The sequence below is a fragment of the Mastigoproctus giganteus genome, chromosome 5, assembly GCF_048544385.1.
Source record: "Mastigoproctus giganteus isolate SK-2022 chromosome 5, ASM4854438v1, whole genome shotgun sequence".
NCBI classification, from domain to species: Eukaryota; Metazoa; Arthropoda; class Arachnida; order Uropygi; family Thelyphonidae; genus Mastigoproctus; species Mastigoproctus giganteus.
This window is the reverse complement of record NC_143579.1, coordinates 69290828-69318254: the sequence shown is the minus strand read 5'-3', so window position 1 is coordinate 69318254 and position 27427 is coordinate 69290828. Positions and strand designations below refer to the sequence as shown.

General features: G+C 38.7%; 1 protein-coding gene across 1 annotated transcript in view; it reads left to right on the top strand.

The window, feature by feature from the left end:
* The first annotated feature begins 4776 nt into the window (after positions 1-4776).
* Positions 4777-27427, top strand: part of CaBP1 (Protein disulfide-isomerase A6 homolog CaBP1) — a 160077-nt gene continuing 137426 nt past the window's right edge. Inside the window, exons 1-2 of the mRNA XM_090373276.1 lie at positions 4777-5060; positions 25535-25673. Of these exons, the coding sequence (XP_090229402.1) occupies positions 5051-5060; positions 25535-25673 (149 nt within the window). The 5' untranslated portion in view covers positions 4777-5050. The remainder of the gene's footprint in view (positions 5061-25534; positions 25674-27427) is intronic.

Here is a 27427-nt window from a genome sequence, read left to right as displayed (position 1 = left end):
TCTAATAGTTTACAATCAATCGGGAGCAGGGGAATCGGCCGATAGGAGTTTGGATTGGCCTGTCGTTTTGTTGGGTTCTTCAAAATCAATTTGAGGCTTGCTATTCTCCAGTCAGATGGAAGAAGCTGGTTTTGAGGCAACAGTTAAATAAAGTGAGTAGAAGTCCCAGTGCCATTTCAACAGAATGTTTAATTATTTCTGATTCTATTAGGCCAGACCCCTACACATACACACCCACCTCCTGGTTTTGGTGCTATGCCTTGTGAGATGCATCAGCAGGGTATAGGGGGAATCCTGGAAACCGCCGCACAATACATAAATACTTTAAGTACTTTAAAATCCCATTAACCACAAACCATCGAAGAGCTCGTACAAAATGGTTTTCTGACGAGTCCTGTTTTATCCTGTAGAAGGATTCTAGACGTCATTTGATCTGGAGACAACGAGGAATGTGGTACTATTTCTTCAACATCAGAGAAAGAAACCCTTATGTTGGAGGTCGTGTTCTCATGTTGGGCGGAATAATGACCAACAGTCGCATCACTCTTAACGTTTTTGATAGGGGTACCGACACTGTTCAAAGGTACAAAGAACGGGTACTCGAACTGTATGTGCGACTTTTTAGAGGCGCAGTTTAGGTGCGGTTGGACCAGATTTTCTTTTCATGCAAGACAGCACCACTATACACAGAGCTTAACCGTTGGAGTAATATCTTTAAACGGAAGATTCTGGACATAGTGACTTTGTTAGGCAGTGCAATAGTTTCCCACAAATCTGTACTTAGTGGCATTGTGAATATGCAAGACTGCAATGCCAGAAGAGCTTGAGTTATATCGGGTATCGTAACTTGGTGTGTTGTTCTTCTGTCCTCTGGGAGGTTTGGTTTGGTTTGGTTTGTTTTGGTTTTATTGGTGCATTAGCTACTAAGGCTATAATGCGCCAAGACCATCCTCTGGGAGGTGCGATTATTAAGGAAGTCACCTCTCAGCATCCATCCACTGCACAAGGAACCGGGCCAGGATCGGATAGGAACGTCGGACGAGCCAGGCAGGAAGCCCCAAATGAAGAGAAAAACGGAAGACAGTGGAAGAAGGAATCAAAGGTGAAGATGAAAGGGGGGACACCAAGAGAACTGGTTCTGAGGTAAGTAGGAGATAAGAAAACCTGTAGTATGTGGGATAACCTCAAGAAGGGTGAGGACGAGTAAGAGGGAGAGAGCAAAAGTGCCTAAGCATCAATAGATAGACTTCTAAGAAATATTTCTGAGGCAGCAGAATGCTGGAGATCATAAGCTATTTCAACCACAGGTGGTTTCCTCGGCTAAACGAACAAGGCCGGGTATGTTTCATCCATGGCTGGATCTAAAAAGCACTCTCTGCAAGGTCAGGGTGAGAATTCTATCAGAGAGAGAGAGACGCCACGCCAGTAAATTAAACCCCAAAGGCATGCGTTGCTCAAGGAGTTCTCATGTTTTCACACTGGGGAATCCAACGTCGGTATTTCATCTCGCCTGGCATGCCAAGCCAGCAAGTAGATATCCTACTCCAAATAGGGTTAGCAGGTGATATCAGTTTGATAGGATACCTGCTGAATTATCCCATCCAGTGGTTAAAGTATTTGTCATATCTCACAAAGTTCCCAGAAGGGGAGCTGAATCCCCAGGGCCCCTGTCAGTGAAGTATCCTCCCTGGAATGATCAGACCAGCAAGAGTTGGGGTTCGGTGGTAGGTTCCCAAATTAGAAATTTCAATCTATGCAGTTGATTGTGAAATATCTGGTTCCAGAAGTTGGATGTTCTGCTATGGTGGCTGCGGGAGAACTGCAAAGATGTTCCTTCTCCACTCGAACACCTTGGTAGCAAAATTAGAAAAGGCAAAGAAGGCAGCCTTTGTTGCAATTAGGGAGTGAACAGGTTGTAGGATTTTAAATTCAGTCTCCAGAAGGAGTTGTTGTCTTGGATCTAAGTAGGCAACACGGCTGAACATGATGCGACTCCAATCTTCTAGGTCACCTCGGATGCAAAGGTTATCGTATTACACCTTTATCAGTTATGGACCATCGAGATTGATTGCTACAGGATGTTCCCATCTTGACAAATGCGTTTCTTTTCTACTTTCAGGTCTTGGTCAGGTCTGGTACTAATACTATAGTAATTTTGTTTATGTTCTTCCTGGTGCATTCCGGTAGACCGCAGAAATCGATCTTCAGATCTAGGGAAAGTTTCCCTCTGATTATTTGGAGAGAAGATGTTGATATGATGGGGCATGTCTAGACATGCGTAGAGGAAGAGACCTTGGATCTGTCCAAGCCTGTTGATGATGATCGCATTGTCCAACCTAAGTCAGACTGCACTGAACGTACATCCCTAACTTTGACTTACCGGACTGGAACAGAATCCAAGGAGAGATCCCTACTAGTGACACAGCCCAGTGATAACAACACGCCTAACGACCAGACCTGAAAGTTATGAACTTTTAGTGATCAGTATACATCGGACGGGACACACAATGTATAGTCCCAACTGTAAACACATGAACTGACATATCAGACTCACCAGACTCTGACAACCAGGACGTGACGGGACCTTCATCCCATGTGTGACACAACCATCAGCACAGCTGAGCTGCCGCCATTAGGCCTTCTTAGCCACGCTTCCTCCTGTGGTCCTCTGTCTCCACTTCCCAGGCCAGGAGGTGGAGGTGATCTCTGATCTCCTCTCCCCTCTTTCCCTCTGGTGGGGCATGGGTTTCCTCCACTGATTTCGGGGGTCATCTTCTCTATGGATCCCGTAGTTCTGTATTTTCCACCCAGCCTTCAGTCTCTCTCCCCCTCTCTAACTTACAACCAGCGCCCGAATCATCTATAATACTAGTGTACCTGGTCTGCCTCCACAAGGCTGAGTGTGGACATCCTTGAGTCCATTAGGGAACCAGCGGCTAAATGACCAGAGGAACAACGGTACAGGACACTATACATATACAAAATCCTTTAAACCTCTGGCATTGACAGTGTTCTGTTTCACACCCACAATGTATACTACGCGGAGATGGGGGAAACCCCTTGTGCCGTTTGACACTAAACACACTCTACACACCAGTCCACACCGCGAAACCAGATTTGGGCTCCCTAAGTTATGATGGGTGTGAAGACATTGCTATAAAGGAAAATATCCAATGACAGTCGTGGCCAGCACGATCGCCAGACTTAGATCCGATGGAACGTATTTAGTACGCCTTTGGGCGTCGCATTGCATTCCGACAACCAAATCCTTGGTCACTTGGTGATCTCGGTCTTTGTAGATGGACGGATGGGATTTGTTGCCACGGAATCTTATAGAGATTATATTATACATATATCGATCATGGTTCACTGCTGTCAGGCCTGTTTATCCATTACAAGAGATCATATACCATATTGATGTCATGTGACCTTATTTTCGAGCATCTTTTATTGACACTTTTATTGACACTTGTGTTAAAGGTCACATTACACTTGTGATGTGACCTTTTTGGTAGCTCTTATACAACCCATATAAATATCCCTTATACCTGTCTGATGTGTCTTGCTGTTTCCTCATTTCATCGTTATTCTATGGTATATGATCATGCCAAAATTTTGTCCTCCCTTACTGAAACTGCACGAGTAACACCACGTTTTATACGATTCTGTTAATTTTGTCGAGCAGTGTATTAGGACCTTGGGGACAATAGTCCACCCTTGCTCTGCTCAGGGCTGTGCAAAGGTACTTGGAGACATGGATGCAAAAGGGGTTAAGGGACCTCGTTTATTCATTGAAACTTTGATGTCCCTGGTGCAGTACATCCAATGCACCCCTCCTCACATTTTCACTGCTCTGGCTCTTCTATTCGCTGTTTTGTGACCTGACCAGCAGGGAACCTTTCTAACCACTTGGTATGTAGTTTCATGCTGTATGGTCTTATGTCGGTATCTAAATTAGCAACTTCGTCGTATTCTCGCATGGTGGACGTATTAATTTCGATTATCCACTTCACGTGTTGGCCTTTTCTTCCTTCTTGGATGGTTGCTATTGCAGTTGTGCTGGAACCACTTCCAATTGGTTTTGTTGGATGGTCTTTCCCCTCCCGTATGGGTGCTGCACTAGGGAACAGCGGCCCTTGTTTCCCTGTCTTCTTTGGTGAGTGCCTTTCATTTTTTATATCGACCTCTTTGCCTAAGACCTGAACGTAAGTGACTTTCTATTCTGCACTGAACTTTATGCAGTATGTTTAATATTTCTAGCTTTCATCTTCATCCAGCGATAGTGGTAGGCCTCTTTAGATCGGCTTTTTTGCATCCAAGTGGTGGATTAGTTATTTTGGAGTGACAACACATGCCGTTTCTCTATGCCTCAGCCATAACTTCGATCTATGTGGTGGTAGGTCCGATGAAGGGACTTTCGCGATTTTTTCTTTCACCTGGCTATTCGAATTCGGGTCCGTCACTTTGGTCGTTCGGTGTCGCAACCGTTGGACTAATTGTACCTTATTATTATTATTGCTCCTATGAAAGTATTTAATACGCTCTTAACCTTAATTACACTTGTGTCCTTGGTGGTTAATTCTTACTGGCATGTATTTAGTTCCTTGCTTTCGTTTGTAGCAGCTGGTTGTAGATGAAACCGTAGGAGTCTGCCGTATTAATCGGCAGTGTGTGTAGTTGTATGTTAACTCAACAGTTCAAGTACTGTACATGTAATGTCATTGTGTTTCTTGACACGAGAGGGTTGATTAAACTTTGACCAATTGGAAAAAGCCACGAGCTATCCTGATATTTAAACTGGCTGTCGGCGAGTGTGGGTGATTGTTAGATGTGGTAGTATTGTTGCGTTCGAAGCGTAGTTTTGTTTTGGCAATTAAAGTAGAAACTGTGATATTAGATGTTTCTCGGTTTGACATAAGAAACAATATTCTTTTTATATGCTAGTTATATCTGAAGTTTAGAGTATCCTTTCTGTTACAGGTGTGAGTACTGTTCGGGAGAATTTCAGAGTACCATTTTTATTTCACTTTTCAGGTTGCTCTAAACAAAAATGATTTCAGGTAGGCTAAGTAATTTTCGACTCAGACCCTTTCCGTTATAAGAGTATTTGTTATATATAAAATTTGCTTTTTTTTTTCTTTATCAAATTACTTTTCTCAGAGCAATAAACTGACTTCAAACTGATGTTTGTGTGTGCATTAAAAAACAAATTGTTTTAAAAGGGTAATCTCTCATTTGAAAGAATTGCATGTTATTATTAGCACGGTGATTTGATGAAAGTGCATCCCTAGTAGGAGTTGTCAGCTTTTGGGTAATTTGCCATCCAGGAAAACTATCGTTCAGATATCCGTAGGCGCCTCCGTAGCCAGGTGGGAAGGAGCAGCAGTGCGTAGCACACGCTTCTTGATTAGACCGGGGTTCGAGCCCGTCACCACCAAATACGAAGGATGCGGAAAGGTCAGGGAATGACCACCGCATTTCCCGGAGCAATATGGCCTTAGTTGCTAATGCTCCTAAAAACCAAATAACAAACAACAAACAGATATCCGTAATTACCGCTTTTCGTTGACTAATGTTATTAGTGAAGTCGCCCACGGTTAGGGGCTGGGCCTGTTGTTTTCTGTATTTCTTTATGATATTCGTGAGATATGGGGCTTAATGTCTAAGATTGCAGATGATACGAAGGTTGCCAGCCTGGTTAATAGTATTTATTTGGTGTTTAGGAGCATTAGCAACTAAGGCCATATTGCTCCGGTGATGCTATCGAGGCAGTGTTAGGGGTTGTCGGAACTGCTAGCTTGGGGGGAGACATTAGATTAACAGTAGCCACTGGCAGAGGTGAAAGACTCCTGCACTGCTTCTATTGGAATGAGCAGAAGCCTGAAAAACAAGATGCAGGATATTTCAGAGACTGCTAGGAGTCATTACGGTACAAGTAAGCACATGGTTGTGTTAGGGTAGCTAAGAATAGAAACAGATGCATGTATACTTGCGTGTACACCAATGCTAGGAGTTTAGTAAATAAATTTGATGAATTTGAGGTATTCCTCAAAACATTGAAGGCAGATATTGTTGGGATATCAGAGACGTGGTGTCACACAGATATAAGGAATGCAGAACTGGAATTTGGGGAGTACAATGTTTACAGAAAGGATAGACAGGATAGGAAGAGAGGAGGGGTTAGGCTATTAGTTAAGAAACACAAAATCCAAGGAAGTGAAGCCAGTCGACATCGCTGGACAGTGCAGTGTCGAGTCAGTTTGGTGTGACATAAGCATTGGGAGATCGAAATTGAGAGTAGGAGTGTGCTATGGGCCTAATGACTGAGTATAATAAGAAACTGTACAGGGGAATAGAGTGGGCCAGTAAATCAGAGTCTTATAATGGGGGATTTTAATTTCCCAGATATAGACTGGAATTTGGGGGCTGGATACTCACACACTAGCAGGGCTTTTGTGGATTTATTGGATGATTGTTTTCTACATCAGCATGTTCGGGAGACAACTAGAGGGAGTAATACTCTTGATTTGATTATCAGTAGTGATTCTTCATGCATTAAAAATCTGCAGATAAATGAACCACTAGGTGGCAGTGATCAGTGTGCTGAAGTGGGATTTACTCAGAGGTAACTACCATCAGGGGTAAAGGGAAGGGTTACTGCTTTCGTAAAGGCGACTACGATGGACTGAGACAGTATTTAAATTCTATACAGTGGGACCAACTGGTGATGTTCCCAACAGCAAATTCAAAATGAGAAGCATTCAAAGAACTTATCTTGGAAGCTACTAGGCTTTACGTACCAACTAAGAAATATTGTTCAAGGTTTAGGCCTAAATGGAGGTCAGATGAACTGAGACATATGGCCGAGAAGAAAAATGCATGGGATACATACAAATTAACACGTGACACAGAAGCCTATGATAGATACAAGTTGATCTGTAACCAAGTTGCAAAGGCAGATTATGAGAAATCTTTGTCAAGGGATGCAAAGAAAAACAGCAAAGAGTTCTTTACTTATGTAAACTCTAGAAGGAAGGGGATGAATCAGATTGGTCCACTTGATATCGATGGGTCAACTGTTAATGATCCTGCTCAGGTAGCTAACAAACTAAATATTTTGCATCTACATTCACACATGAGGAGTTATTCAGCGAGGGGAATGCCAGAGGTGTATTCAACTCTGGCAGTAAGCTAGAAAATCTTGTAATAACTGAGAGTAAAGTGGAGGAGAAATTATTGAAGATAAACACAAGAAAGGCACCTGGGGTGGATGGGATCTATCCAGTTATATTAAAGGAGGCAGCAAAGGAAGTAAGCAAACCCTTAGCCATAATTATGAGAGCTTCCTTGGGGAGGTACTCACAGACTGGAGATGTGCAAATATGATCCCAATTCGCAATGGAGGATCAAAGGCTGACACAAGTAATTATAGACCTGTGAGTTTAAATTTTTGTTCCAGGAAAATTAATGGAGGCACTGGTTAAAGAAGCACTGCAGGATCATTTAGACAAGACTTCAGTTATAGCTCGGACACAGCATGGTTTTGATAAGGGATATCAAATAGATCCCATCCACCCCAGGTGCCTTTCTTATTTTTAACTTCAACAATTTCTCCTCCACTTTTCTCTCAGTTATTACAAAATCATTAAGCACCCTGCTACAATTTACATGCATACCCTGGCATTTTTCTTCTCTGTCCCGATTATCATTTGTGCATCTGACATCATTTAGGTCTAAGGCTTGAACAATATTTCTTAGTTGGTATGAAAAGCCTAGTGGCATCCATGATTATTTCCTTGAATATATCAAGGCAGGAGTCCCACAAGGTGGTGTCCTGTCTTTCCTTCTCTTCTCAGCCATTCTGATTCTTTTCATGAGTCCTCAGGATGATGCTATAATATATGCCAATGATATAAAGTTTCTTACATTAATCTCACAGTCTGCAAACCGAATGACAATTACATCTTCCATCACAGAGAACTTGACTGCCCTTTCAACTTACTTGAAGATGTTTGAATTAAACCTTAACCCTTCAAATTCTAACATCTTCAAGTTCTTCAAGATCTATTTTGATCAGAAGCTGAAATTTAATGTTCACACAGAATACCTCCAGAAACGATTTAACACCCTACGCTGGAGAGCGAAACAACACTTACTTCATTGCAACAATGCCGCAACCACCACCAGATATCTTCAAACCACTGTTTATCCGGCTATTTTATATGATGCTGAGATTTGGGCATCTGCGTCGCCCTCACTTCAAAAACCGGTGTTCTCGTGTGAATGCTGGACCCTGAAATGGGCCACAAATAAGCATTGCTGACCCGCTCAATGGAAAACAACTGACATGGCTGAGCAGCTAAATGTACCCAGGTTCCCGAGGTTAATTGACAGCAGGCGTTTAATGACTTCAGTAAAAATGTACACAGGAGTGATAAACATCTGGGATTTCTGTCAGTGGCACAATCCTCTGCCATCCTTGAGGTCAGAGCCCACACTAACCCTTAAATACAACCGGCTGAAACTGTGTAGTTGGTTCCTACCTACCTGCCCAGGCACTCCCCAAAATTCAAGCATGTTCCGTCTTGGAGTTGACCTTCAGAAATTGGCTAGAAAATTTTTCTGTGGAACTGGGATAATTTCCTCCATATGACGTTCAGTCCTCATATTTTCATTATTATAATTTCATTTTTACATGTTTCATTTTGTGTAACTAATAATTTCCATGTAACGGTAAAAATTTTTTTTTTGCCAATAATAATTTATAATGTAAAACTCCTGGCCATGTTGCCGTGATGAGTATTATTGTCTCTAGTACATATTCTGTACTTATCAGCAATAAACAATTTATTTATTTCCCATTTAGAATTTTCTGATTGTTACATTATCATAAACTGGATGGAGTGTACCCCTAAGGGTACATCACCTCTCATCTTCTCCATACATATTGTACTCCCTATACTCAAATTCTGCACATCTTATGTCTGTGTGACACCACGGCTTTGATATCCCTATAGTGTCTGCACTTGAAGACTTGAACAGTATTTCAAATTCATCAAATTTATTTACTATGCTCTTAGGATTGGTGTACAAGCAAGTATACATTAACTTATTACTCTTAGTTTCCCTAATGCACCCCATATATATATATATCCTTGTTCTATGATAACTCTCAACAGTTCTTGAAATCCTTGGTATCTTGCTTTCTGGGCTGCTGCATGTTCCAATAGAAGCAGTGCATGGATTAGTTTCACTTCTCCCTGTTGGTTGGTTGGTATGTTGTTTAATGGCACAAGGGCTACTAAGGCCATATTGTGCCTAGTGGTTGTTAATTTATTAGTCTGCCCCCCCCCCCCAATGCAGTTTTCTTGCCTGCCTAACAGTGCTTTGATAGCATTAGCAAATATCCTTGCACTGTTTCTATTTGTGTATTCCCTGTTAACAAGCATAGAACACACTGAAAAATATTCAATCCTATGAGTCTTGCACATTCTCTTCAGGGCTGAATTGATTGACAAATGTCAACATGAACTCCCTCCAATTGTCTGGGCAAAATTTCAGATGCTTTCATATGTAACCCTAACTTGCAACTTTTTCTTTGCATTGTCCTGTAATTATTATGCAAGTCCTTAGATCTACTTTTAATATCGTTAGTGCCAACATGTACAATATTTCCTTTCCCTTAAAAGATATCTGCTCTGTGCCATCTGTTTTTGCCGTTTACTGACATACCTTAGTCGCATTAAACCTATTCGTAATTTTTCACAATATAATTCTCTTTTCTCTGGCAGTTGTAGCCTACAAGTGCATTCTGCCTTTGGGTTTACTGATGTTTCGTGATGTGCAAGCTCTGGTGTTGCAGTGGGCAGCTGAGAGCTTGATCCCCCCCCCCCCCAACTTAATTCTTTTGAGGTCATCAATACTGTTTTTTGAAATACTCAAACATTCATCAGAATCTGAGTTGCCTAATATCCTCACACTCTGTATCAAACACACAAAGACATTACATTTTGTAGTATGTCTCATTCCATGGAGAGATCTGCAAACATGAAACAAGTAGTACATTCAGCTGTGCTGAGGGTGAGGTGAACGAGGCTCTTGCCTCAGGTTAAAAGCTGAAAGGGGAGCCAAAAGAAAGATTAAATAACTGGCAATGTTTTTGATTTTAAAATATAAAACAGTTTATTTTATTTTTTTGTCATCCTTTTATTTTTATTAAAATGTGTACCAGAAATGTATTTTAAATAAGTCATTTTTTTATTAATTTATTTTTAAAAATATTTTAGGGGAAGGTGCAATTTTTCATTCTTGCCTCGGGTACTAAAATGACTCGGCATGGTCCTGAGTACATTTCATGAGGTTGTGATTCAGAGGAAAATTGTCCCTCTCAGTTCTTATGTGAGCCCTTTACTTTGTTGCACCGGTGTTCATATTCAATTTTATTGAGAATACTATACTAAATATTATAGTTACATAATATACCGTATTTCCCCATGTATAAGATGCACCCTTTTTCGAAAAATTTGGGGTCTAAAAACAGGGTGCGTCTTATACAGTGGTTGTAGATTTTTTTACTTGCATTTCCTGCTTGTTGTCTTTCTGCTCATTGTTTCGCACTTGTTACTGGTATATTAGGTTACGTTTTGCCATGTTCTGCCCAGAAATAATTTTTGTACAGTGCTGAATTCAAGTTAAAAGTGACCCAGTTTGCAAAAGTGAATGGAAATCGTGCTGCTGAACGTAAGTTTAGTCCTCCTCCAACTGAGAAAACAATCAGACTGGCTACAGGAAGAAGAAACCCTACTGAAAATGCCACGGCAGAAGGCCACGAGAGGCAAGTCAGCAAAATGGCCTGATTTAGAGAGGGAATTGAAGATATGGATTGAAGAGCAAAGGGCAATTGGAATTCCTGTGTCCACAAAGATGGTTCAGCATGAGGCAAGAAGAATTGCTGATGAAAAAGAAGTTACTGATTTCAAAGGAGGACACAATTGGTGCTTCAGGTTCATGAAATGGAATGGACTAAGCATGCGTACACGCACCAGACATGCCCAAAAGATGCCTGAAAGCTATGAGCAGAAGGTCTTCCTTGAATTTCGTCGTTTTGTCATTCAATGTCGAAAGACACATCAGTTTGAGTTGGGACAGATTGCAAATATGGACGAAGTCCCTCTTCAATTTGATGTCCCAAGTAACAGAACTGTTGATAAGAAGGTGGTGAAAACTGTAACTGTGAAGACAAGTGGACATGAAAAGAGCCATTATACAGTTGTTCTAGCTTGTTGTGCCGACGGAACCAAGCTGCCTCCTATGCTGATTTTCAAACTCAAAACAATGCCAAAAGAAGACATTCCTCGAGGAGTGATTGTCCACGTTCATGACAAGGGTTGGATGGATCAGGATGGGATGAAGATCTGGTTTGAGAAAGTTTTGGAGCAGGAGACCAGGTGGGCTCTTATGCAAACCTGCCCTATTGGTGCTTGATCAGTTCAGGGCACACATAACAAAAAACACAAAGAAGATTGCTGCAGAGCAAAAAACAAAACTTGCCGTCATACCTGGAGGCTTGACATCCCAGCTCCAACCACTTGATGTCAGCATTAACAAACCCTTCAAAGCTGTGTTGATGATTAAGCTTCACACCAGCCAGAAGATAAATAAATTGAATACTGTAACTAAAAACTTTATTTACAATAAAATAAGTGTAAAATATATATATTTACAATAAAAATTAAAAATATACAAATAACACTGATAAAATACTAAAAACCTAGAAATTAAAAGAGATAAAAATTTTCTGTAGCTTTCGGAGGCAGCAATCTCCTTCCTCAGCAGCATATGTCTACTGTGCAGCACATCCTTAAATAGAAAGTCCACAGCACAATCACATGGTTCCACAGTTGGAACTTTCCATTTGCGCACCGGGACCGGAAATGGCTCGGGACTGCGCTAGCTGAAACCGTATATCACATCAAGGACAACGGTTTCCAGGAGGGGGTGTAGACGTACACCCCTATCCCTATTAATAGTATTGCTGCCCCAATACATAAACTCTCAAGCCATTTACGGTCCCAGAACCCCTGTGCATGATCTGTGATGACAGCATCCTCTGGGGAAATTTGATGTTTTTCCCAGAAATGTTCAGCCACAGCAGACTTCCCATAATTTGTGGACTTTATTGTGTTTGCATGCTTCCCCAGCCAGTCTTTCAATCACTGCCCCGTCTCACCCACATAACACATCCCACAGTCCGGGCATTTGATTTCGTGGCCCTGAGTGCCAAGCGATAGTGTCCAAGCGATTTTCCTAAGTGATATATAGTGCTCTTTCTCAGTGATTTCGTTATATTTTCTTTCCAGTGCTTTTCTCATCCTCATTTCTTTATAAGTGGTTCTGTACTTAACAGATCCTAAGTAAGAACCCAGAAAGGAAAATTACCTTTCTTTTCCTAGTATATTTATTAATTTTTGCACTAACAAACTAACTCAATGATTCATGTTGAGGAAGCCTCCATCCTATAGTGGATTGATAATTGGCTGCAGTTTACATTTTTGATTCATGTTGAGGGAAATGGACCATAATCTGCCACACTGGCCCAGTGTGGGTTGGCAAATCAACTGTATTTAGCAGTCAGGGGGTTGAACAGGGAGTGCAGTAGCACATGCTTAAAGAGCATGTGCTACTGCACTCCCACTCCTGACCACTCAGCTATGGAGGCCTTTCCAACATATGGAACTACAAAGGGTAAAGGTATTCTGGGGACCCTTCTGAAATTCACAATTTCTTTGATTTAAAAAAAATTCAGATGTTAGTGCATCAGCAATGGCAAGTAAAAATTTGCTTACCTGTAAATTAGCTTACATAAACTTTGTAAGGGGCTCTCTCTCTGTTGTTTCTGTCTTTCTTGTTTATTCCCCTTGACTTATGGCCGTATTACTTTTCCTCTGATAATTATTCTAAGTGAGATTGTCGGGCTAGGACAAAATCCGTGCTCTTGGCAAATTAAGGGCTGTTCTAGCAATTAACTGCTGTGACATCGGATTCGTGTTGTGATTTTTGATCAGATGATGACAGTGTCAACCCGACCCCCACTCTTACCTTTATTGGTTCGTACTTGTTTCTGCTGGTGTATGAGAATATGGGCAGAAAGAATGAGACATTATGTAACACATAACGTTTATTATAACAAAAGAAAACATGCATACAGACTTACACTCTGTCTAGTGGTTTGTGTAAAAGTAAAGCTATGTATATACATGTATATTGCTTCGAGGTTTCTGTTCATAACAACAATGTTGTATTGGCAAAAACATCTTTATAACATACTGGATTCTAGTATCACTGGAGGCACCTCTGTAGCCAGGTGGGCAGGAGCAGCAGTGTGTAGCACATGCTTCTTGATTGGACCGGGGTTCGAGCCTGTGACCACCAAATATGGAGGATGCGGAAAGGTCAGGGAATATGGCCTTAGTTGCTAATGCTCCTAAAAACCAGATAACAAGTATCAGTGTAAATATTCCTTCAGTAGACTTATTGTTTGGCTCTGGTCTAACAAGCTACGACATTCACAAAACAACACTTCAACATGGAACAGAACTGTTGGGAACAGAAGAACTTTAGGCAGAGTGCTTTTGATATGCTCATCACTTTAGACTATCTTACATCTGTCCTAATGTGAACAGTGTCACCCCCTCCCGTTTCTTATCCTAACAGCACCTTGCTGTAAGATCCCTGAGTACCAGCAGCCATGGGAGAAGTTCCTTTCATTGTTAAATTATCAAGATTAAATACTTAGGAAGGAAGCATTAAAAATATCTGTTTGTGTCATGTTCTTGAGGTTTACTTTCACACAAATGAGATAATGGCTTACCAGTTAAATCTCTTGCTTCAGGACAGATTGTGAGACCTCCTTCCCTCTGGTGGAAACTAGGGTGTGTGGTCTTCTGAGGCATGTTTCCTTTGCGTCAGCTCCTCCTTGGCCATTCATAAGGCTGGAGCGACATCAACTTGAACCTTCCCTTTTGCATTGCTCGGATTCTCGATGTTCGACGGCGATGAGACGTCCCCTTCTACTACCAGTCTCTGTTACAAAAGCCCGAAGATCTCTCTACCCCCTGGTGCCTCCCAGAATCCCTTATATACTTACATTATCTCGTTCTACGTCACGGAGATAGAATCATCCAAGAATGTCCATTTCACAGGGACACTACCATTTTTGGTAATCGTCCCACGAAAAGCGACGGAACATTCTGCCCTTTTTAGTACTATTGTGGGTGTGAGAACTGAGATGCTCTCCTCTCCTTTCGCTCTGTTGGTGAGTCAGAGAACTAGGGCGAGGGATTGTGTAATATCTGACCATACACTCCCTCTCTCCCTTATTGTATTAGACGTAAGTTCCAAATGAATATAGTTTTATAATTTTATCCTACAGATTCCCAAGATACGATTATAACAATAGAATAATTGATTTTGGGTAGACAGAAGAGTTTTTTAAAAGAAGCATCGTTTTAATAATTTAAAATATCCTGAGATGTATTAACTATTTATTAGTTAATTAATTCTGCCTGATTATTGAGAGATACGAAACTCTTGGTCTAACAACTTTTATATAAGGAATTATTCTAGCATTTCACTGTGTAATTTGGATTCACCAAAAGAAAATTTATGCTCCAAAATTTCTTCAAATGTTCTCAATGATGCAGGGTCAACTGCAGTAACAATTTTTAATAAAATTATAGCTTGCTCTTCCCCTCCTTAGAAATGATTTGACGGTCACTCTTAGAAGAAATGGAATAGCACTATGGGTACCTTGTAATGCAGTATAATGTTCAACAGCAGAGTAGCAAAAATGCTCTTGCTAGTTCTGTTAACTGGTTGAACAAAATTCTATTTCTTGCCATGAAATTGAAGGATTTCCTCAAGTAATTGTACAGTTTTGAACAAACATTGTGAGCAATGCAGAATTTGAGTCAAACTTAAACTTATTATTTTTCCTGCCTTGCACACAGATATACAATGCAGGCAAAGCTGATGTGTAGAAACTTCATCAACAGAGACGGATGTAATTATCGCATTATATAAAGCAATGGCAATAGTTAGGCCACATCTTGAATACTGCATACAGGTTGGAAATCTCACTTTAGGAAGTGACATAGATCTGTGGGAGAGGGTACAGAGAGGAGGAAAACAAAAAAAAAAAAAAATACTGGAGTTGCTGTAAACCAGTGGTCCCAATCTTTTTTTTAGCCTATGAGCACAGTTGAGAGAGTAGCAGGCACCAACCACTCAATTTGGGACAAAAACAGTATAATTAGTATAGAGAAGACTCCAACTATAATAAACCATAGTATGAGAGAAACCAGCTTTCCACACAGTCATGCTATGTTCTTGCAACATTACTAGTAATGACTGATAAGCAGTATTCCTTCATTAGCTGCATAGAGTATGTTACAAGATATTAGCATCCCACTACAAAGTAAACTACTGCTTACAAACACTGTCTTAGCAAACGAACAGCATCAATGTACCTAGCAAGTTTTTAAATCTTATGTACATTCTATTCCCTACTCTATTATGGCCTTCATTATGACTTCTTCCCATGGGCACTCAGAAAAGCTTTGGCAGTGGCCAAGACACTGCGTCTGGGGAACCACTACTGTAAACTGTAGCCTGGAAACAGCATCTGCATGGTGGTGACCTAACTAGTGTTCAAAGTTTAAATACAGTGTTCTCCCCAGAAAACTTTGCCAGCCAGGTGGCATTATGAAGTAGTTAGGTGGGGAAGTGTAATACTTCGAAATATAAAATTCTGTTATTTATAAATGTGACTTAAGCGATCTAGAGCAAAAGTTAATTGCATAATGTTATATGCACCTGTTGCATTGATTTAGATTGGATAGTATGTTAAAGGAAGGTTGCAAAACAAACGAAATGTTAAGTTAAATGTTGAGTGAAATTTTTAGGTCAAAGTGAGTAGTTCGAATAAATTTAAAAGGACTGAACAAATAATTAGGACTGGGCAAATAAAGGCAAATAAAAACACTTAAATGGGTGAGTTATGCTGGAAAATTTTAATTACTGTGCAATTTTATATTATAAATACACACAGCCCAAAAAAATATGAAGCTTATTTTTGTTTTGAATAACAGCAAGTGTGTGGCCTGGCATGGATTCTATAAGGTGTTTTAATGCATTGTGGTCTAATTGTAACCATTCTTCCAGAAAAATATTGCACAGCTGTGACATAGTTGTAAGAAAACTGTCAAATAGCTCTTTGGCATATCCCACACATTCTCAATAGGATTGAGATCAGGTGAATATGTGTGCTAGGGAAGATGGTGGAACTCTTATGTTCTTTGGACCAGTCTTGCACAATTCTGGAACAATGCCCTGTTGCATTTTTATTTATAAAGTGGCCATCACCTTCAGGATAAAAGTGTAACATTTCAGGATGCAGTAGATGTGATACAAAATTCAGGTAGTCATTGAATTTCATTCAAAAGTATCAAAAGATCCAGCCTGAGCCAACAAAAATTCCACATATCATGATACCACTTCCAGATGCTTGGGTTGTCTTAACAATGCTAGCAGAGTCCGTCACTTTGAGGTTCTCACCATACTTAACTGCCTACCATCAGTGCAAAACCAAATGTATCGTGATTTGTCTGATCTCATGAATTTGTTCCACTTTTGAACCACAACATTTTTAGCACACTGCAAGCAGATTTTTCTTTGTTTTTTCCTGAAAAAAAGTGGCTTCCTAAGTGGCAGGTGACTGCCAATACTCAATTTCTTCAATTCCCTGTGCATGGTATGGCTTGAAACAGGACAGTTTTGGGCTTGGTTGAATTCAGAAATGTTATTTTGCTGTGCACTGGATGTCCTTTATTTTTCCACTCAGAGTACAATGGCTTCTCTCTCGAAGTACTGTTCTTCTGCCACATTTATGCCTTTGAGATGTGAAAGAACTGCTTGCTTTCCAGTAAAAACCTTTGAGATGGATGCTTTTGAGAAACCAATTAAAGTAGAGCATTGATAATCTGAACTAAATGGGACTGGGGGTAGTTTGGACTTCTGATATGTTTGGATTTTCAAAATTTTCAAAAATACTGTTCTGGAAAAGAAAGTTTGGCAAGTTTAGAAATAAAAACGCTGGCTTTAAAATCTGAGGGACACTAATTTTTTGTTAAAATCCAGCACATTATCACAAAACAAAGATCCAGATATCGGTTCTCCTAAATTTTGTCTCTGTGTGAACCACAAATAAAAGGCATCTTCAAGGGATGGGTCATTAGCTGTTCTCAGTTTCTCTTTTTTTGCACCATGTGAATCAAGTTTCAATGCAAACTTAAATTTTTTTCTTTGTTGATTTTTATGTCTGTTACGGTTGACTTCTCAACCTACTAAAATTTTGGTAACGAAGAACCAATTTCTCCCTTTGAAAGTCTGTTTGAAACTCAATCTTCGATTCAATTGGTAAAAATTTCTGCTTCCTTTTAAAAGACAAAGAAAACTACAGTAAAATAAAATTCTGTAAAAACTCTATTCGGGATCTTTTTACTCCATATCTCACTTGCACGTATCATGTTAGTTACAATTTATGGTGCCGTGTTTTGTTATTGATTGACATCTTTTTTTACTGTTTTAGATTTTACAACAAAAAAAAAAAATTACAACACTAAAAAAAAAAGTCAGTGAACAGAAATATCAGATTATAAAGTGTTATGTTTAGTTAGTTCTGTATGCATATTAATTAAGATATGTACTATAAAATATTTAAGGGCAAAGGCCTCATGCTACGGGGTAGAATGACTAATGTATAGGTTAGTGCAAAAGCATCATTTTAACATAGCCATCTACCAAAGTAGTTAAATTAATTAAATTTGCATTGTTTTGGTTATATCTCATTGTGAATGCCTTCACAATGAGTTGCCATGGTATTGTACTACCTCGAATAAGTAACACTTTACCAGTGAAGAAGACTGGTGAAGTGTTACTTATTATATCTCAGTACTGTTATAATTAGTACTAAGAAAGCATACTATGATACATTTTTATAATTTTAAGATACTGACACACAATTTGAATCTGAGTTAAATTATGTACAGTCACACCAAAAGGATTACGATTAGTTAAGGATGTTAAGAATCCTTACTTTCAGAGTCAGCATGACACTTTAAAACGTGGTGCAACTATTTTTCAGATACTCTACTCTTGATCCTACTTGTTTGCCTATATTTCCAGTACATAATATAAATCTGAATACATGAGTCCCATGAAAGTGAAAGGTGTGGTACAGCTGCATCTACAACACGAGCCTAAACCCTGCTCTGCTTCCTTTAATATAACTAGTATAACAACCTGAGGCTCTCCAAAAAAAAAAAAAAAAAAAAAAACCTATATGCTTTTCAAACAAGGGTTTAATGGAGTATAGAGGACATCTTCAAATAAAACAGTGAAATTTTAGGAGAGCGTGTACTCCTCTTGCATCTCAAGGGAGATGCAAGGTCTTTTTTTTTTTTTTTAAATCAAATTAACAAAATACTTAATTTCAATCTGGGTGCTCTTTTGCATATTTTTATTTTTTTACTTATAGCATACTGAGTACACCAATTTTTATTTATATAAATGAACTCTTGACTCACTGAGGCAGGGCAATTTCCCTGTAAGTCAATTTGTATGGCTAGTACAGTATATGCAAACTTGAACATCCACTTAGGTGTACATGATCAGAAGTAAGAGTGGCAAATATGTGGTGATTTAAAGGTAATCTCCATTTTATTAGGACTGCAAAATAATTAAACTAAGTATTGTTGCTTTCTCTGAGTGGGATAATCGTGCCAAGGATATTCACTATGAGAAGAGGAGTTGGTCTCAACAAAAATCATTAAACACCTGGAATGAAGAATATAGCATTTGAACGTCAGGTAGATCCAAATAAAGTTTTGCTTCCACCACTCCACATCAAACTGGGGCTCGTGAAAAATTTCACAAAGGCTTTGGAAGTGAATGGTCCTGCATTCACATAATTGCAAGACAATTCCAGATAAGATTAAGGCAGGTGTTTTCATTAATCCACAAATAAGGCAACTTTTCAAAGACTAACAGTTCAAATGGGTGCTTGTGATAGTGAGAAATCAGCGTGGAAAGCCTTTTGAAATGTTTCAACTGGTTTTCTGGAAATATTAAAGCTAGCAACTACAAGCAGTTTGTGGAAGATCCCATTACTTATGAAAAACTGGGGTGCAACATGGCATTGAAGATGCATTTCTTGCACTCACAGTTGGATTTCTTCTTGCCAAACTGGTGCCATCAGCGATGAACGTGGTGAGCGCTTCCCTCGTGACATCGCATCGATTTTGATACAAAAGCAAATGGAATGCCACCATGTTAGCCAATTATTGTTGGATGGTGAAATGGGATGCTCCTGAAGCTGAATACAAGCAAAAGGCAAAAAGGTCTCGTTTGATATAGGTATGTTTGCAGCTACATCTTATTGCCATATAAATAATAAAAATAAAAAAAAATACTTTTACAAATATAAAAAAAACTACTTTTTTCGAAAACAAGAGCCAATCTGCCATTTTAAGCACTATTTCCATGTTTAGCACCCCAAAATCTATAAAGTAAACTTATTTTCATGCCCATAACAAGATATGACCCAAAATTTGTTGTTTAGTGTTAAAAGGGAAATGTTTTTTTTTTTTTTTTTTTTTTTTCTGATGCTGTTTATGCTTGCTTTCTTGCATCATTTGCCACTGCTAATTTAAACTGTAGGAAGTGAAGTGTTGAAGGTCTGGGGATGTGAAAAATATATTTTGCGGTGCATTATTTGCTGTGCAAGACTAGTTTCATAAAAATGAAACATCTTAACTAAGAGTCAACCAGTTATTCTGAGAACAACACTTCCTGTTCTTTGAATATGTGCATCCTCTCTGGGCTGGCAGCAGACAGTGAATGAACTCGCAATATTACAAGGTTCATCCCTGGGGATCTTTGGTATCTGTACAACTTTTCATCATTTCTAAATGAACCAGTTTTCAACCAGATTGGTACCCAGAATGCTTATTCAGGAACAGAAACATAATTTCAGTATGTGCCAAGCTGTGCTCATGATATGCTGCAGTGAATGGTGCTTTCTTCCCCACAATTTTCACCTGAATGAGATGCAGATCCTTTTAATCTTAGGTGCTTCCGTAGCCAGGTGGGAAGGAGCAGCAGTGTGTAGCACACGCTTCTTGATTAGACCGGGGTTCGAGCCCATCACCACCAAATACGGAAAGGTCAGGGAATGACCACCGCATATTCACGGAGCAATATGGCCTTAGTTGCTAATGCTCCTAAAAACCAAATAACAAACCTTTTAATCTTGAGACCAACCAAGAGCAGCCGAATTGGAAGCACTTTGAATTCATTGCCAGAAATTCTGTATTATTGAAATAATTTCTGGTATATTGATAATGTCATTATCTATTCCTAAGAGCACTATAGGTACAGTAAACACCTGTCTAGCAGTTCTGAAGATAAAATTTAGATAAAATCAGAAAATAGACTGCTGTAACTATCAGTGACACTTAGTTGCCTGCTAAGGATTTACTGGACTCAATAACTTTCATTGCTATACCCACCTATGTATGAAATCATTTTGTATGTAATTTCATTAATCACTGTTTTTACTTTTTTTTTTTTGCAGTACAGGTAACCCTCGTATAACGCGGTAGTTAGGATCCCATAAAATCTCTTGTAGTGCAAAACTGTTATACAGGATTAAGAACCAATACAAAAAGGGGGGGTTATGTTCCAAAAGCTAACTAAAATACATTTTTTTTTATAACTATCAGAAACTTAATTTTTACTAAATTATAATAACTGAACAAACATCTTACAAACTGTGATAAATGGCACCTCCGTAGCCAGGTGGGCAGGAGCAGCAGTGCATAGCACATGCTTCTTGATTAGACCGGGGTTTGAGCCTGTGACCACCAGATACGGAAAGGTCAGGAAATGACCACCGCATATCCCCAGAGCAATATGGCCTTAGTTGCTAATGCTCCTAAAAATTAAATAACAAACAAACTGTGATAAATAATGTCAATTAATATGTACGTTCATTTAATTTTCTTCCTCTTCATTGCTGCTAAAGCACAATCAAATGTGAACATTTTCTCAGTTGCAGAATATCTTCACCTTCTGAACTTTCTTCTGCAGCATCTAGATTGTATCTTGCTCTCTTTAAAATATCACTATTCTGGGATTGTTTGCTTTAGCTTGATAGATCTTTGCAAATTGCATGGTATGGAGTTAAGCATTTTTGAAGCTCCCTTTTTGAATTTTGTGTTCCTTCCAGTCACAGGCATTAAAAAATAATAATGAAATTCTAATTGCTTGGCTAAGTTTATGCTTTTTAGTGTAAAATTTAGAACTTCAGAATTTCATCTGTGCCGTCATCTTCTGAATTGATTTGGTTTACTTCCGATGGCATTTTCACCAAATCTGCTTTACCAGCCTCTTTTCTACCAGTAATTTGTGAATGTGTTCAGTAGTCATCCTAAAAACCTGCCCCTCCTACTGACTTAGCAAGTTCTGCCGCATAGATTCTGTTTTCTGCTTGTTCGACCATATTTCCTGAATGAACTGACTCTGGCCATGCATTTTTCCAACATGCAGTTGATGGTTGGTTTTACTTCTTTCAGAGCAATGAAGCTGATTCCGACACAGTCCACAATTGAAAAATGTTTCCATTCCTCCATCACTTCAATAGATTCTGAATCAATTTTTTCCAAAATCCATTGTAACAATTTTCTGATATAATGAGTTTTAAAGGTAGATATAATGCTTTGATCTAATGGCTGAATTAAAGAAGTTGTATTAGGTGGTAGGAACAGTTTCAGCATTTTGGATGGCCTGGCATATTATCCAATAGTAATAAAATTTTGAAATCTAGATTTTTCTGCTTTAAATAGTTTTCCACAGCTGGCACAAAACAATTTTTAGAATCCATTCTTTAAATAAATCGGCAGTTACCCAAATTATGCCTAATTTCCTTGGGCATAATTTAGAGCTGGAATTTAATTCACAGCAAAGAAATTATTCCAATATGCTAATTAAAAACAAAGTTTAGTAATACATACATGGGAAAATTTATAAACAATCAAATAAAAACCAAAATAACTGTACAAAAACCTTAAAGTTATGAACTGCATGTAGATGTTAATAGTGGGATTCATAAAAAAGAATGCAAATATTTAAAAATTACATTCAACATAATAGGAGGTTTTCCTCACACAAAAGCTCAAAAATACAGCATTATGCATGGTTTGCTGTAATTCTCTGTGTTAGATTGAAACCGTATTATATAAGTACTGTGTTGTGCGAGGATTGCCACAATTTATCAATTGTGTTAGAGCAAAACAGTGTTATATGGGGGTTGCCTGTATTACTAAATTTGCAAGCATATGTGACAAGTCATGTATTTATCTTTTACTTCAAAAAAAGCTAAAATATATTTCCTTAATTCCTATATATGTGGTATTTTCTCTCCTGCTGACCATTAGTTGATACTGAAGCCTATGAAATTTAGCTCACTTCTGCATGGCTGATTGATTACTGAATGAAAATTAGGTATTTCAGCAAGGAGAACCCATATGATTTTACTTGCCAAATTACCTGCATATAGAAATAAGATAATCTCAAAGAAATTTTCTTAATTTTTGCTTTTAAATGCTGGATATTCCTGTGAACTGTTGGCCAGAATTTGCCACTGTTAGTTTAGCTATATTTCCCACTGGCAAATGCCACTGACATTTGGATTGAAAAACAGGTTTGATGGGAATTAGTTTGTATTGCATGGAAATTTTTCACCAGTAGTCTGAGGAATGAAAGTTTGTTTTGTGATAGATAACAATTTGTGCCAGTGGTAAAAATGTGGGAGTGTATGATTTTTTTCCCCCTTTACCATTATCAGTAATGGTAAAAATGTGGGAGTGTGATTTTTTCCTCTTTGCCATTATCAGTAATTGTGACAGGTAACATGTAGAATATGTCACGTAAGCTGCCACTGCTGTGTGCTGCTGAGTTAAGCAAGACAATCGAAGCATTATCAACGTTGGATAACAGCCAGTGGGGAATTCGTTGCATTTACGAACAAAAATGGAATTAATTTTCATTCTTAATTTGGGATATAACTTCTTTGGTTGTTGGTTAAAGGTCAGTACTTTAGATCTCATGGCAGAAATCTGGTTGTAACTGGGAAAAAATTGTAAGTGAAATTTAGTTTATTTTGGTAACAGGTTGTATTGAGGGCTGAAGAGATTCATTATACAGTATGACAGAGTTGATTGTGCATACTTGGCTGTAACTCATTCTGGAGGAGAATAAGCTCTGATGGCAGTAATTTGATATTGGTATTAATAGTGGCAATTGATGCAAGAAAGCAAACTTATACAGCATTGGCAAAAAAAAAAAAAAAAAATGCCTATCCAACCCTTCCAGTAGTTTTTGTTGAATTTATTTGAACTACCCACTTCCACAGCGATGGATGGAAGCTTGTTCCAACAATCAACCACCCATTTGCTGAAGAAACACCTCTGCACATTTTCTGCAACCATCCTTCCTCGGTAGGCACTCTGTAGCCAGGTGGGAAGGAGCAGCAGTGCGTAGCACACGCTTCTTGATTAGACCGGGGTTCGAGCCTGTCACCACCAAATACGGAGGATGCGGAAAGGTCAGGGAATGACCACCGTGTATCCCGGAGCAATATGGCCTTAGTTGCTAATGTTATTAAAAACCAAACAACAAACAATCCTTCCTCAGTTTGAATTTATTCACCTTTATGTGTATGGTCTGAGCAAGATAATGTCATTTATTGAATATGCATAACAGCCAATAAAATTAGATGTGGTTTTTTTTTTTTTATTTTGAAAGACAGAGGGGGCATAGCAGTGAGTGACTTTCTCCAGTGATTGGCATGAAACAGGAAGTGGTTGACATCACACTTTCTGAAATTCCTCCTTATTTAACAGATTCCTTTTGTTAAATGGCTGTTTAACACTTTCCAAAAGGAATCTGAAAGGTCATGAGATGAGCAAGGTTTTTTATTTAATCGGAATTTAACTTTATTTTACAGACATTACAAATGAGGTTTGCAAGGTTGCATTTGTTAGAATGTTTTTGGGAATTACATTGAAAAATGTGATTTTATTCTTCTATCATGTATCATTTCTGCTGAGTAAAGGTAGGCCTTTTTACTGAAATGCACATCATGATAGTATGTGTGTGGTGAGAGGCGACAAGTTTCTAATACATGTTCATCTGTTGGCTCATGAATGGAAGTCCTCTGTGGAGTACTGGTCAAATAGCAGATGGTATATTTGGATAGCTTAAGGTCCACTTTTTCTTTTTAGAAATCCCTTTGTAAAAAGGTGGTACCATACAAAAATAAGTCTGTTATGGTCTGAAAGCTCTTCATATAAGCATGGAGATGGGCATTGATTGTCCTTTGTTATTTTACCTGCTGCAGAGATTAGAAGCACAAGTGTTGCAGCAAAAATAAGGTACCCAGCTTTGCAGAATAATAAGTTGTATGCTTTTTATTATTGGAGTAATGACATACTTCTGTGATGAAAATGTCACTTCACCACAAACAAAAATGATCTGCACTATTTAGGCTAAATTTTAGGTTTTTGATCAGTCGGAAACAAGTGTAGTACAGACAGGTGACTTGCTTAGACTGACTGATGTGTCTAGACAGGAAATAGTGTGACTAAGCATGAATGCATTAGCATTAGCAGCATTAGCATTAGTAGAGGCATTTGATGCAAGAAAGCAAGCTTATGCAGCATCAGCCAAAAAAAAAAAAAAACCCCCACTTCCACTTCACCCCTCTGTTCGTTCAAAATACCTGTCCAGCTGAGCCTTAAACTTATTTAGGCTATCAACCTCCACCACAAGGGATGGCAGTCTGTTCCACCAACCAACCACCCGCTGGCTAAAGGCAAATTTCCGCACGTCTATCCTACATCTGTCTTTCCTCAATTTGAATTTATGCCCTCTCAGGTGATTTTTCTGAGCTAGAGGAAGAATCCCATCAGCATTGAGCATGCTTAAACCATTCAAGGCTTTATACACCTCTATCAGATCACCTCGCTGGTGCCTAGTCTCCAGACACTGTAATTTGCAAAACTTAAGCCTTTCTTCGTAATAATTATAGGCGGCAGCATTGCCACACAAACTCTACCTCAGCCAGATTTCCCCCAAAAATCGAGCAAAAATGTTGTAGAAAGTGATATATAGTATAATCAAAACCAGAGCTATTAATCCCTTTTAATTGCCATATTTGTATTTGGCACATTAATATTATTTGAAATTGATAATTTTAGCTGTTGACCAGCGTGACTTGTAATCCATGTTTGCATTGCTGGCAGACTGGATGGAATACAGCTTTCAGAATTTTATTTTAAATTAAAATTTAATATGGATATAAATAATTTATTTATTTTAAAAGTTTGGAAATTTTTTCTTACATGTGATTTTTCAGTACTGTTGCTATCTGGAATAGTCGTAGTAGCCAAAGCGTTATATGGAAGTCATTCTGATGTCATTGAGTTAACTCCATCCAATTTTAATAAAGTGACAAGTAGTGATGACGTTTGGATTGTAGAATTTTTTGCTCCCTGGTAAGTCCTCTTGAAATTTATAAATGCTTAGTCTGAGAACAATATACTTAATTTAAATTCAACATTAATTGTAATCACTATTAGTATTGGCCATACAGTGCATGGAAGTCTTCTGCAATTACAGATCTCTCTCTCTCACTCTCACCCACTCATTATTTCCAATAGGTATTGATCTATCAGGCCTTTGAATTTCCCCAAACACTCATTCTCAACTTTCCATGAAGGCAACTTGTTCCAATGGTTAACTAGTTGGCTCAAGTTTATTCCACCCATAATTTCATGGTATTGAATGAAGTCACCATTGTAACTTCATTTAATACCATAAATTTTCTCTTCACTCATCTTATTATCCACTCTCAAAACCTTATGCTGTAATCAGTTCCTCTCTAAGGTATCAAGTTATCAAGCTCCATACTCCACATATTTTAAGTCTTTGCTTATAATGAGCCAATCTCATTAGGTGCATTGCCTATCATTGCATTAGACTTCTTCATGAACCCTGTGGGCCGACCGGGCTAGCCGAGTGGGTAAAGTACCTGCCCGGCAACCCAAAGGTCACGGGTTCGATTCCCGCCTCGGGCTTGGATCAAAGTACTGCAAAAAAAACCTTGGGAGGTGCAATATGGCCACAGAAGCCGATGCGCCAACAACCACCAAATCAAAAAAAAAAAAATGAACCCTGTGGTGCTTTTTTTTTTAAAGAATTGTCTGTAAACTTTGAGATGGCAGTGAGGTCTCACAGTTGCTTTATTCAGTAGATTTATAACCCCATCTGTATATATATTTATTTTTTATTAATAAAAATATTAAAAAATATGAATTTTCTTTCTGTTCATATTCTGGGATGACCACACTGTGAGAGGAGTTCACAAGATGTATGTTGTAACACAAGTGGGAATGAGTTCCCACTTGAGAGAATAGTTTATCAAGGTCATGACGCTGCCATATCAGGTTAAATAAGATTTTCTCTCTACAATTACCTATTATTACTTGCTTTGTTCTTTAAACCAAATTCATGGATTTATGATATACACTGACACATTTCCAGTCTTAGAATATTGCCCCTGAGTCAGTTGGTCTTTATAAGTACCGTTGATGGTTAATCCATTCCCTTGCTACTTCTTTTAAAACAACTTGGTATATGCAGTCCACCTCAGGGACCTTGCTTGCATCTAGGTTCAAAAATATTTCTAGTAAACAGTACTCTGTAGTTGCACAAATGCTCAGGCACCATAATCACCACAAATAATTCACACTCCTTGCTGTAAAGATACTGTCATCTGTGAAGATCATTGTAAGGTATGCATTCTAATCATAATCACATGGGCTATGTGATTATGATTAGAATTCCCACATGTATTATGTTATTTTGTATTGTATTAATTTGCATTTTCTAATAAAAGCAGAGAAGTGTGCTGCTACATAGAGGTTTGCTTTGCTAACTGAATTCTGTGGCTTTGCCTCCTGTTTTTTTTTTTTTTTTTATGTGAATCATAGTATATGATTGAGGTGTGTAAGGCATTGAATGGTTTTAGCAAGCTCAATGCTGATGGGATTCTTCCTCTTGCCCAGATTAGTTGCCTGAGGGGACATGAACTCAAATTGAGGAAAGACTATTGTAGAATAGATGTGCAGAAATTTGCATTTAGCAGTTGGTTGATTGCTGGAAGAAACTTCCATCTGTTGTACAAGTTAATATTATTATTAGCCACATGGTACAAGGAAGCCTGAGGCTTATGCTGCACCAGCCAAAA